Genomic DNA, 12,861 nt, shown 5'->3' on the forward strand with positions numbered 1-12,861 from the left:
GAGATACAGGAAGCTGGACTAGATGGGCCTATGGCCTGATCCAGTGGGGCTGTTCTTATGTTCTTATGTTCTTAAAGGATCTCCTATTTTAGTAAAAACACTGAAGATAGGAAGAACATTCTGCTCTGTACCCCTGTCATTGAGCAGCAGCCAGATGGTGTTGCAATAGACTGGGCTGAACAGTACACTGCCCACCGAAAACAGGCCAAGCTCAGCCATCGGCACCAAGTGTGTGTTTGATCTGGAATGGGACTTCCATTCATCATGGTTCAACTTGTTCTAGCTACAGCACCTTTCAGTTGTAGGGGTGAGGGTAAGATGACAACGCTGTTCATAGGATAGTCACTGCATACCACTGGACAGTCACTGCAGCAGCCCTGAGGCACCAAGTCTCGGCCCACCTATAGGTATTTACGCAACTTCTAGAGTGTCACTGCATGTGCATAAGCCTATAACCAACTACATGTACATTTGAACGCATGTAGAGACCAGCTGCATGATTTAGTGAACATGTGTAGGATGAGGTGGTTCCCCACTATTTGTACGTTCCCTAAAAGGATTTTCACTTTTCTGTACTGTGCATATTTAGACTGGGCTTCATTATCCGTTTGGAGATTTTCACTCCAAGGTCCAAGACAAAAAGAGTTGGGTAAAGCAACAGTGCCTCCTGCTGGCAAATAAGAGAAGTCACAACACAAGGCATCTGAACGCTCTTTCGATTTGAATGAAGCTACTTAAGCTGCTAGGTGATGCAATGGCCTGCAGAGTTCCTGCTAATTTCTCCCCTAAGTGCACAGAGCACTACTGTGCTCTGTGTACAGTACAATCCGTACAATCCAGCTCGTCCTCTTAGGTCATCAGAGAAGGCCTTTTTACAAGTGCCACAGCCTAGGGAGGTACGTGGGGCAGCGGCAAGAAATAGGGCCTTCTCAGTAGTGGCACCAACACTATGGAATTCCCTTCCCCTTGACTTAAGAACTGCTCCCTCTCTTGAAACTTTTCGGCGAGGCCTGAAGACCCTTCTGTGTAGATAAGACTTCTGAGTTCCTGGCCTTTTTAACATCTCTTAATATATTTTTTTTAACATCTGTTTACAGGCCTGATCCTTTTCTAATTTGCTACGCTATGCTCTTACCTGACTAGTTTTTATCTGACTACTGTTTTTATGATATGTTATGTTTTTTATCTGTTTTTAAACTGTTTTTAATTTGTTTTAACCTTGTTTTGTAAGCCACCTTGAGTCCCTTCAGGGAGAAAGGCGTGGTAAAAATAAAGTATAATAATAATAATAATAATAATACAGTGGCCATACTTGCAGTGAAGCTTACAGGAAATATGAAATTCACATTCTCCCCATTGGTCACTCAGCAGTCCCTCAACACAACTGCCACCACAGTCTCCCATTCTTCTCCTCCACCCAACACCACTGCATCACCAAGACAAGTCGAATGTTTAACACTTTAGTGATTCTATATCTTTTTGTCATGAATTGTTATTTATTCCAGTGTTTCTCAAACTGTGGGTCAGGACCCACTAAGTGGGTCACGAGCCAATTTCAGGTGGTCCCCATTCATTTCAATATTTTATTTTTAATATATTAGACTTAATGCTACCATGGTAGCATTGACTGCATTTGGGGTAACGTTACTGCATTTGGTGTACTTTTAACAAGCTATTATGTATATGCTTTTAACAGTGATAGTAAATGGGACTTACTCCTGGGTAAGTGTGGGTAGGATTGCAGCCTAGGATGTTAAAAAGTTTCCTGCTTGATGATGTCACTTCCAGTCATGACATCACTTCCGGTGGGTCCTGACAGATTCTCATTCTAAAAAGGTGGGTCCTGGTGCTAAATGTGTGAGAACCACTGATTTATTCTATTTTATCATGCCACCAAACTTTTTCCTCCTGCCATTAGGCACTGAGTGTGATTTTTCGATGAACTTGGAATGGCTCTAGAATGAGTTAGAATTTTTCCCATTTAAGTTAATGTAATAACTCATGTAATTCATCCAGATTCTCACTATAAGGGCTGTTTGCAGGGTTAGGTGCAAATAAACAGGGAAGAATATATTTGCTGTACACAAGACTTTAGTCTGAACAGTTCTTAAGGGAGGTTCTGCCTGACTGCTGTTCCATGGTCAATTTCATGTCTCTCCCTAGAGACATTACACTTGCCCCCAGTGAGATTGATGTGTTATGGAAAGGACCATCCAATATTTTACATATTCTAGTACCTGACCAAAGTCTAATTCAGATGCTGCCTGAGCAGAATGGGAGCCGCTTTTCACAAAGCATATCCTAGTCTAGTTGAAGCCATTGAACTTAGGGATGCCGAGCTGGAGAACCTTCCCTCTTGGTCCCAAATCAGACACAGCTGCCAACAACGCTTGCCTGGCCTAGATGCTGTGTTTACATTTAACAGACTTTTAAGAGTGTGCAGAAATGTTTAGCAAAACAGAAACACAAAGCATTCAGGACCTGGAATGTCTTGGAGAGAACAAAAACACTTCCTTCACTTGCACTCACCAGAAAACAGTCTGTCCGCTGCCCTTTTTACGTCATAATTGTTGAAAGTACCCTCATTCCGAGCTCGCTACTCAGAGATTCCAAATGCTGCTTGCTTATCTGATATGCAGCTTCTTTTGTTCCCCAAACTTAACCTCTCTTTCAGTTACCTAAATGTAAATATTGTTTTTAACTCTTACATTTGCTTGACAAGTCTAAACATTAGACGAGTACTATTTTTTCTACAGTAGAATAAATAATGCCTTTAAAAAGTACTTCTTAAGGATGTGACTGAAGTTATTCACTGCAGAATTATAACACTTTCCATCACAGAACTTTAAGCTTAAGAAGTGAAATACGTTATTTCCATAATGAACAGGATGTTGTGTTTAAGTGACCCTTTGCAGCTTCAGACTGTGAAGAATCTAGAGGGAACACCAGAGATCTGATCTAGACAGAACAGCAAATGGCATCCTCTCTTCAGGGAGCTGAACAGCCCCGTAAAAATCAACCTCATCACCATGATTGTGCCTCCCAGTCATGGCCAATTCAATCTCACATGTAGATTGATCAGACATGAGAGTATGCCTTTGGCTAGTATGTGCACTTGCAGCAGATAGAACATGCCAGGTGACCATCCTGATCTAATCCATGTACTTACCCCTCCCCAAATACACACACAGTGGTCCATTTGCTAACAACAAAACAGATATGAGTAGATAACTTTAATGGGATGCCAACAATTTAGAACGTATATTGCACGTTGCACAGTATACACGTGATGCAGAATGTCTTGGATTTATGCACATACACATGCATGTGGGCATACAAACGAGAGTCTATGTGCTGGGCTGGTCTGGCTCGGCATTGGCTCAACATCATAACATAACTGTGCACTTCTAAATCTTTACATAGGATAGAACTACAAGTTACCAGAAACTGAGCTGCTGCCCAAAACAGCATCCCTGCATTGAGTTCCCATGCACCCCTTTGTAGTGTGTAGCTTGTGTCCAGGCACCACTGTGCTGTGCTTTTCCCCACCATTGCTGATCATGTGTGAGAATGAGAACACATGCAGCAAAACCAACATTAGGACACAAGGCAAGCTGAACTACTTGCTACAGAGAGGGTGGGCTGGAACGCAACACAGTGCCAAGTTCCAGGTACAGGGGAGTAGGATTACCAGCCTTCTAGGATTGGCCTGGGTAGAGACAGGCAGGAGTCTCTATCAAGGCTGCCTGTAAGGAGTTCTGCATTGTTGTGCAGACACCTTCTGTAGCTGCATAGTGTCACAGTGTTGTCTCTGGAAGCTTGGAGGTGATGCCAAATGTCATTGCCAAACCTCCAGTTGCCAAGTTCTGAGCTGTGCAGGTGCACAGCTTAGCAGTATCTAAGAATCAGCATCAATTTCCAGGTGACCACTGAAAGCAATCCTGGAAATTTTAACAGGGCCTCCCGGAATTTTCAATATTACATCATGCTAGAAACAAAAGTCTTCAGGAGTACTTAGAGTCAGAGCTGGCGATCCTTCTGGGGAGAAAGAGGACATTGCACGCAAGTCCACAGAAGCTCTATCTGAGCTGCAAGCCCTTTAACCAAGAGCCAAAAAGTGAGGCTAAAAACTGTAATTCATGCTTGCAGATGATTGTGCACTTTTCCCAGTCCATAAAGGTGTCCAGATCTTGCTTGTCTGGTTTGAGCAAATATCACAACATTCTGAACAGAGAGCTACTACTCCCTCTAGGGGAGAGAGAGCGCACCTGCACAGGAAACACCAGCAGACTAACTGGAGACACAAACATGTTCCTCCTACATGCTCTCTTAAGAACTATGTCTCAGATATTTTCCTGCCAGTATTTTCCATGCACAGGAGCCAAAAGGGTATGACATCTGACCAAAGGGAGGAGGAGGAGACAAGTACCAGAATAATGAGGAACATCAACATTGCAGGGCCAACGGAAGCCAACACAGCTGAAAGCATTTGCAGCTCCCAGAAAACATGCGAGTGTAGGAGTTCAGATTCTTGTCCCCAGAGTGCACACACTAGAATCCCAGAGCCAGAGAACAAAGTCTAAAGGGTGTTGCTCACTTGTGTATAATTCAAACACACACATTCCTTTCCACATGTTTGGTCATTAATTTTTGATCACCAGGCAGCCCAAAGCATATGGAGCTTAAATGAAGGGAACATCAAGAAGCTAAAGGACATGGACTAAATCTCCAGTTCTTCAAAACAAGGTGAAGGAAAAGAGAGAAGATAGGAAGGGGGCTTGTACTACAAATTCATTCCAGGCCCAGATAAATGACACTTGGGCATTGTGCAAACCCACAGTTTGGGGCAGAAATCCAGTTGTGGGCAGAACCACACACAGACTTTTCATTCCGTCTTGATGGGCTTATTCTGCTTGTCTCTCCTTCTTACAAGCCCATCTGCTGCTGTTTCTCTTTGTTCCCTTTGTGGCTTCAGCTGTGTTACTCACCATGTCCTGAACATCCTCCTCCAGAAGCCTTGTTGGATTAAATTCTTCCCTAAAACAAATTTCTATAGACTTTTCCTGAATCATCAGAGTTTGCTAGAACTTTTCCAAATGCCTGCATTTTTGAGAGTTTTGTTGACAACTGACCGTGCTGAACACCTGCAAGTCAGAATCAACAGATGCCCATGTTGTGGCTGTTAGCCCAACAGAACTCACTGAAGCAGCATGGAATCCGTCTGGCAGTATCTACTGTACAAAGCTGATAAAAATAACTCCAAACCACCCTGGTTAAGATACACTTTGCCCCAAGCCTACAATAATCACTAGGGAAGCCGATGCTGGCACTTCCAGCTGGCTGCTTTTCATGGCAAATTTCACACTACACAAGAACACTGGGGGAGGTGGACTGGGAGGGGAGGGAAGTCCTTTACAGAAGAGATACTACTTAATGAACATGAGGGCTTGGCTCTAACAGCCCTTGACTTGTGAGGGGCTTGTAGTATCATCTACACAGACCCTGGTAGTTTGAACTACCAGATACCAGCAAGTGGGTTGTATCGCCTAGTCATTCTCCAAGTCACCCTGTGGCAGCGACCTTTCTCTGCATTGTCTGCTATCAGTTGACCCCTCATCCTCAAGGGTCCGTTATCAAGCAGAGTCCTCTCATTTCATCTTCCTTAGACTGGACGTTCTCTGGCAGAAACTGTCTCACTCCATAAAGATACACTGCTGGCACTCAGATGTTAACGGGCAGCAGTGGTTAATCATCTAACTAAATTTATCCTGATGTATTTTGTACTACAGATTTCCTCACTGCAAACACAACCAGGCACATGTCACCCCTGCTCAGCAGCATAAAACAGGCCTCTTTTCAAACACATCAACACAGTTTCTTAGGAAAACAGTAAAGCAGTAAAAACTTACTGTTTGAGATGGATTATTTTTGTTGCAAACTCTGGCAACATTGAGTCCATCGATCACAATATCAAAAGGAGGGCGTTTATTCACAAACATTTGAAATTGTTCAAGTTCCTGGAAAAAAAATTAAATAAATTAAGAAATGCAGCAAACAAAACATGACTGCCTCACCAAAATTGTTGCCTAAACCCGAGGATTCCTGTGTTAGGAAGCAAGCGCTTCAAATGGATAGTAATTTCTGCAGCATCACTATGTAGAGCAGATGGGTTTGCAGGCCCAAATATCTAGGAGGAAGATGCCACTCTGTGGGCATGAAATTGTGCATGCAAGCCTGTCAGATTGAATTTTAAAAACTCCACAAAGTTGAATATGGACTTTTCATGTTTAAAAAATAGATGACATTTGTCCTGAGAGTTACTTCACCCCAAAATTCCGTTCTGCATGCTAGCCTTGTTTGCATGTCTCCCCTGGCCCCCAACTCAGCTGGCAGCACCCATCTTTTTCTATCAGTAACTACCCACTTGCTCCAGGAGTAGCTGATACCTTGAATAGGCCAAGCAGGTGCTGCCAGAGGCAACCAATTTCCTCTCATATTTCTGCACAGGACCTCTTACATAAATGTAAAACACTGCATTAGTTATAGGCCTCAGATATCATTCGCTGAAATTTTTGCATCCCTGCCACAGTCAGCAAGATTTACTCTGAAACTTTAGTATCTTACTCTTCATTTGTAAGTTGTCTTCCAAAGTGGCTCAACCTCTGCACATCATAATTGGGAGCTTGAGCTAAGCTTCCCTGCAAGTCAAGAAGTGCCCAAATCTCATCTCTACTCATCTGGTGGCCTCAAACAAGCCTTACAATTTCTCAGTTTCATGCTCCCCCCTCTATCTGCATGGCTGGGGAGGAATTATAATATTGACCTGCCTTACAGGTTGTGGTAAGGATTACTGAAACAATATATGTGCACACTCTAAAGTGCTATATAAAAAGTATCTGTTATACTGTATAATTTATACATCAGACTATTTAGGGCCCCGTCCTATCCAATTTTCCAGCACCAGTGCAGCCGCAATTCAGCCCCAAGTTAAGGGAACAAATGTTTCCATACCTTAAGGAGGCTCTGTGCCTGCTGCCCCACCACAAGGTGCAGTGCATGCCCCATTGGCACAGCTGTACCGGCACTGGATAATTGGGTAGGATTGGGCCCTTATTCATTGAAAATATTTATATCTCTCCTTTGCCCTTTAAAAAGAGGCATTGCGTGCTCTGTAAACCTTAAAAGTAGTTTAAGCCATATATAATTATAATTTTTAAAAAAGAAAGAAACTTCACTACCAGACCTGTGATACAATTACATCAGATGCATCCTGGAAACTTATTTCAAGGAGAGTAGGAGCTGTGACACATAAATGCTGCATGTAAACATGGCCTAAGCCTCCATAAGCAAGTCCTTGCTTTCAGAGATCATTCAGTCCCTAGTAATCACAAGCATTTTGCCTGAGACACTATGCACTATGCCACTAGCACTATGCCTAAGACAGTAACTGCCCCAGGGTAGATAGCCAAGAAATGGCAGCTCCTTCTATTCCAGTGGTCCTCAAACTTCTTGGGAGTTTTACTCCCACAGCAAGTTTTTGCAGGAGAGAGGGCAAGGGCAGTGATGTGATCCCAGGATCACGTCACTAACGGGGGTGAAGGGGGGTGCTTTTACTTACTACATACTGTTGCAGGTTGCGGAAGTTGCAGAGAGCCCCACACAGTCTTCTGCAGGGCTCCCCGAGTCTTAGAACGTTGAAACAAAGGGCCCACAAAACACTTCCTAGTTGCAACAGCAAACAGGAAGTGCTTTGTGGGCTCTTCTTTTCAGTGTTCTAAGAGGGCTATCCAGGACTCCCCACACCTCCTGCAGTAAGTAAAAGCACCCCCCCTTCACTTCCATTAGCGATGCAATCCTGGGGATTGCATCGCTATCCTCACCCCCTCCCCTGCCCCTTAAAGGGACTGGGGGAGCTTTACACGAGCTGGTGGGTCGCTACCCACCAGTTTGAGAACCACTGCTCTATTCCATCTTCTTCAGTTACCAGAGTGGGAAGGGACAAACACAACCCAGAATGAATACATAGAAAAGAGGACTGGGGGGGGGGGGAATCACACAGGGCCTAGGATATGGAGGACTGTGAGATGCAAGTGCCTCAAGGGAGCTTTGGGAACTTGGAATACCATAGGCCAGAAAATGACAGAAAGGTCAGAGGAGTAAATTTCATAGGCCACCATAATGAGGTATTTAGCCAAACTGCTGGCTGCAAGACTTTGGGCGCCATCCTACCCTGTGCTGGAACAGGCAAGACAAGAACCTTGTGCTGTATCCAGCACGGGATAGGGGCCCAAAGTGGCTCAGCCAGAGGTAAGGGAAAACTTTTCCCCTTACCTCCAGGTAAGGCGCCCTTGCCCCATGGGTCTCCTTGGACTTGCGCCACCTAGAGGTGATGCAAGTCTGAAGACTGCGGAGCGGATTGAAACTACTCCATACTCCCTGGGAGTGGGGGATGGGATCCAGCATAACGTGCCAAATCCCAGCCCCGCCTCCCACTCCCCACCTGCCCATCCCCAGGGCTGCCCACCGCCCACCCTCGCCCCTGAATGCCTCCTTTCCACCTCCTCCCTGCCCACCCCAGAGTCTTGCGTCGGCCCAGTCGGGCCGATGCAAGGCTTGCCATACAAGCCACCATGGAGGCTGGATTCAGCCTCCTTGCGCTAGTGTGGCTTACTCCTGGAGAGGTACAAACGTCTTTACGGCACATTTGCAACTCTCTTGGGCTGGTGCCTGGGACTTGCGCCGGCCCAAGTCCTCCGGATTGCACCCTTTGGCACATAAAACATATTTTCTTAAATTATTTTTTCTCAATGAAACAACGTCATATTGGTGGCAACACATGAGGGTACCAAGACGCTCAAGCTATGTTACACGTCTCAAAGGGAGAAATTTCTGCTCTTTTGTATCCCTGACCTATGACCTCAAACAAAACAGATAAGATGAATTTAGGCAGGCTGAAACACTGAAGGAGATCTTGCTCACAAAATAAATCACTTTTCACACAGAACAGACAAAACAGAGGAGGTTATGTTCTGCTTTACATCTCAACAATCAAAACTGAGTAATGTTGAGTTAAAGAAACTACATGGGTTTGGATTTACTCCCTGAAGCAGCAGCATCTTAAGCAAAAATACAGATCTCTTAGTTTTATCTATACTTGACACTGTGTTTTAACAGCAGGCAGACAACTGCTTCACATTACAGTCTAAAACCTGTGCTTTGAAGCCAGTTCTCAGTTATTTTGTCAAAGTACTTGACAGTAAATATACTGGGAATTCCCCGTTTTTGGTTACACAAAATTCGTTGCGCAGGTTACTACAGGTTAAGCTGAGTTTCCCTCAACCGAACCCTGTCAACTCTCGAGGGTAATCAAACCCTTCTAGTTACCTCTGACATTTCAGAAGCACTAAAGGAAAGCAAAATCAACATGCAAATGTGTCATGTTTCTGAGGGAACTTGCCATGACTTGTTAGCAAGAAATACGCACCTGCAGAGAAGCTTTACATAAGACCCACATATTTGATAGGAGGTTCTGGGTTTTTCTCCCCAGTAAAGATTACTGGTAACAATGGTACTAGAAAGCATCCTGTCATTTTTTTTTCCTTTGCCTGGTTTTGTGCAAACTATGATTGTAGGAGATATTTTCCCTAGTCCCACTCTATGGAAATCACGAGAGCCCCAAAGTTCACAGACTGTAGGAACTGCCTTCTTCTTTGAGAAATTTTTTATGAGCTCAGGTCATGAGAAGAGGGACCTGATCCAAGTTCCTTAGCATTTTACACTTGTACTTGTCAAGTACCTGGTCTACCAGCAGGGGTAGATCAGGAACCAAGAGATGGTTCTGCATAGCCAGAACATCTGTTAGAGCAGACTGAGATAGCCTGGCCAATGGGTAAGCACTGTCTAGTAGATGGTTGGAGTATATCAGTAGGAAGTACACCAGTGGCTAACCAATCAAGCAAGTTGGGGAGGAAGGGGCTCCAAAAGAAACTGGGCACCCTTTTTTCTATGGTGCTCTTTTTAAAGAAGGCACTCCCTAGGGAAGCCCACCAGCTCCTGCTCTTGCAGTGGCGAGGAAACTGTCGTGAATTACTGGGCCTTGATAACTCTGCCACTTCTGTTTTTTATAACTTAGCTTTGTTACTTATAGAATTTTAGCAATTATTTTAGGGCAGGAAGTTTGGTCTAAAGGGTAGAGCCTCCGTTAGCCTGAAGATAACATCAGAAGGTCGCCAGTTCGAGGACACCAGCAGCTCCCTGAACGGCTGAGAATGGCAAGACCCTGAAGCAGGTGACAAGCTGAGCTGAGTGATTCCACCTGCTCTTGGTGTGAGCAAGAAGCGTCTTGGCTGCCCTCCATGTGAGAGATGGAGCTGCTTATCAGCCTGTGTGGGAGAACTGGAGGCCAGAAGTGAGACCAAACCAGGAAGATCCATTCTGAAATGTTGTTGGTTCTTGAAAGAGAGAACCCCTATGATTGTAAAAATCCCCTTGAGGGATTTAGAAACGCCTGCCTATGTAAACCGCCTTGAATAAAGTCAGAGGAGTAATCCGATGACCAGAAAGGCGGTATATAAATACAGAGTTGTTATTATATTATTATTATTGTTGTTGTTGTTGTTGTTGTTGTTGTTGTTGTTGTTTTAGTTTTGTACAAAAACATTGTACAGTGAACCCTCAATTTAACAGACTTCAGATACAACGTGTTCTGTGTCATTAAGAACTAGTCATATACCTTCTGTTGTCAGCTTTCTAAAACAGTCTCTTGTGAAAGGAGGTGAAGAGCAGGCTGACATCACAGAAAAAGAACACAGGAAGGACAGAGAGGGAGGATAATTGAATACATAGCTGGGTGTGTGGGAGCAGGAAATAGAAGTAAAAAGGGAATTTAGGGTATGCAAGAAGGTGGCAGAAGCAGCTCAGGGTGAGGGTGATAACAGCTGCCAGGAAGGGAGATTTAAGTGGTATTTCATGATATAAAGTCATCTGAAAATAGCAGACCACTGGAGACCTCAGTGATGTGGTAAAACCATTCATCCATCTTGCAGGGCTACTTCAAAAGCATTTAGTACCCAATGGGCGCAATCCTAACCCCTTATGTCAGTGCTTTCCAGCAGTACCAATGGGACGTGTGCTGCATCCTGCAGTTGGGTGTCACTCTTGGAGGCCTCCTCAAAGTAAGGGAATGTTTGTTCCCTTACCTCAGAGCTGCATTGCCCTTATGTCAGTGCTGGAAAGCATTGACATAAAGGATTAGGATTGCGTCCAATGTAGTTGAACTTGAAGTGGTTGTCAACAGACTTGGAAGTGTTAAGAACATATCTTAAAAGTTTCCCTCTATTAAGGCAGTGTAATTTTACAGGCTTGACCTCTTGGAAGAAATATTCTGACAGTTACTTAAGAAGCAGGAAGTTAATTCTGAGATTTTTTTTCTCTTTCTTTCTCAAACATCAGTTAGTGAGCAATGAAATTAGAGCTCAGTCTTAACAATGACACTGGAAAAAAGGGATAGGAAAAAGTTAATGATTCATTAAGCTATTACCACACCACTTTGATTAACTCACAATTTGCTGAAAGATAATAATGATCACTTCATTTGAATTAATGTCATTGTTTCCTTCTTGTGATGACAAGTAATGGTAATGGGAACAGAAGAATTGACTGCATAATCATGTCAGGGCAACAGGCAGATATCAATAACCCTGACTTGTAGCAACAAGTACTAGATGAATACCCAGAAAGGTGAATACTGGTGATGAATAAAACTGCTTGAAAATCTAAGGCGGGGTGGCCAACCTTTCAACTTTAGGGCTCCAGGATCTTTAACAATTGAGTAGAAGGGGGAATTTCAGCAGGTGTAGCTTGTTGCCTCACAGATGACAAATGACGCCTGCTGAAATTCCCACCTCTACACAATTGTTAAATGTCCAGGAGCCCTTAAGTTGAAAGGTTGGCTACCCATGATCTAAGGGCTCAGACAGAGTGAAAAAGACCTACAGCAGTGGGGCATGCAGCACCAGTGTTCTGACTGTTCCTTTGCCCATTTTCCCCTTTCTTCTGCTTGGAGAACAACTCAACTTCTGCTTGAGCTGAGAGAGAGCCAGGATGGAAAGGTACATGAGAAGCTAGTCAGAGCAACAAGTTGGATGTGATGATGACCTGGCCTAGTCTTTTGCTTCTTTCAAGCTCTTAGGCAGACTCCCTGAACTGCAACCCATTGATAAGCAGGAAGATGACTAGCTGTGGATTCCCACTTGGTTGGATGTCCAGGGTAATCCAGCCCAAGAGCTCTTGGAATCTCTGACTTTGTTTTCTAACAGCTTTCAGTCCTTTGATGGGATGAAAACTCTGCACAAGGATAATGTACATAAATCACAAATGGAGAAGCCTGCAACAAAACCAAAATCCCAGGACAAAACAGAGAAGCACAGTAGACAACATCCGTTTTATTACCAGAACTCTACCAACATAAGGCAGTTTTTACTGCGACAAATTACATGGTGTTGTAGGTGCAAGCAGTCAAGTTCACATTCTTGGTTCCAACCTGCCACAAAAAAGGTACTAGGCTCTTAGAATTTGAAGGAAGGACAGGCCTCTGTGTCAGGTTGTAATAGAAACAATTCTATTTTCAATGTTCTGACCCCAAGACACCTATTTAAAGTGTTTTGGTTCCAGTTTTCCAGAGGATCAAATACACTTCCTAGTCCTATGAACCTAGGGATCCAGAATATTCCAGCCCTAGATGTTGGGCAACTTGGATTCTAAAATCATATAACCACATAAAAGTTTCAGCCAGTGTTCCAACAAAGAAACATGTGTTCTTCCAGGAAGCTGAAAGGAGACAACTGGGGTTCACCCACCCAT

At 43.9% G+C, this 12,861-nt stretch overlaps 1 protein-coding gene across 1 annotated transcript in view; it reads right to left on the reverse strand.

Moving 5' to 3' along the window:
- Positions 1 to 12,861, reverse strand: part of PRORP (protein only RNase P catalytic subunit) — a 71,637-nt gene that overhangs the window by 42,515 nt on the left and 16,261 nt on the right. The window contains exon 5 of the mRNA XM_066636350.1: positions 5,910 to 6,017. Within this exon, the coding sequence (XP_066492447.1) occupies positions 5,910 to 6,017 (108 nt within the window). The remainder of the gene's footprint in view (positions 1 to 5,909; positions 6,018 to 12,861) is intronic.

The sequence above is a fragment of the Tiliqua scincoides genome, chromosome 1 (genome assembly GCF_035046505.1).
Source record: "Tiliqua scincoides isolate rTilSci1 chromosome 1, rTilSci1.hap2, whole genome shotgun sequence".
Classification (NCBI taxonomy): Eukaryota; Metazoa; Chordata; class Lepidosauria; order Squamata; family Scincidae; genus Tiliqua; species Tiliqua scincoides.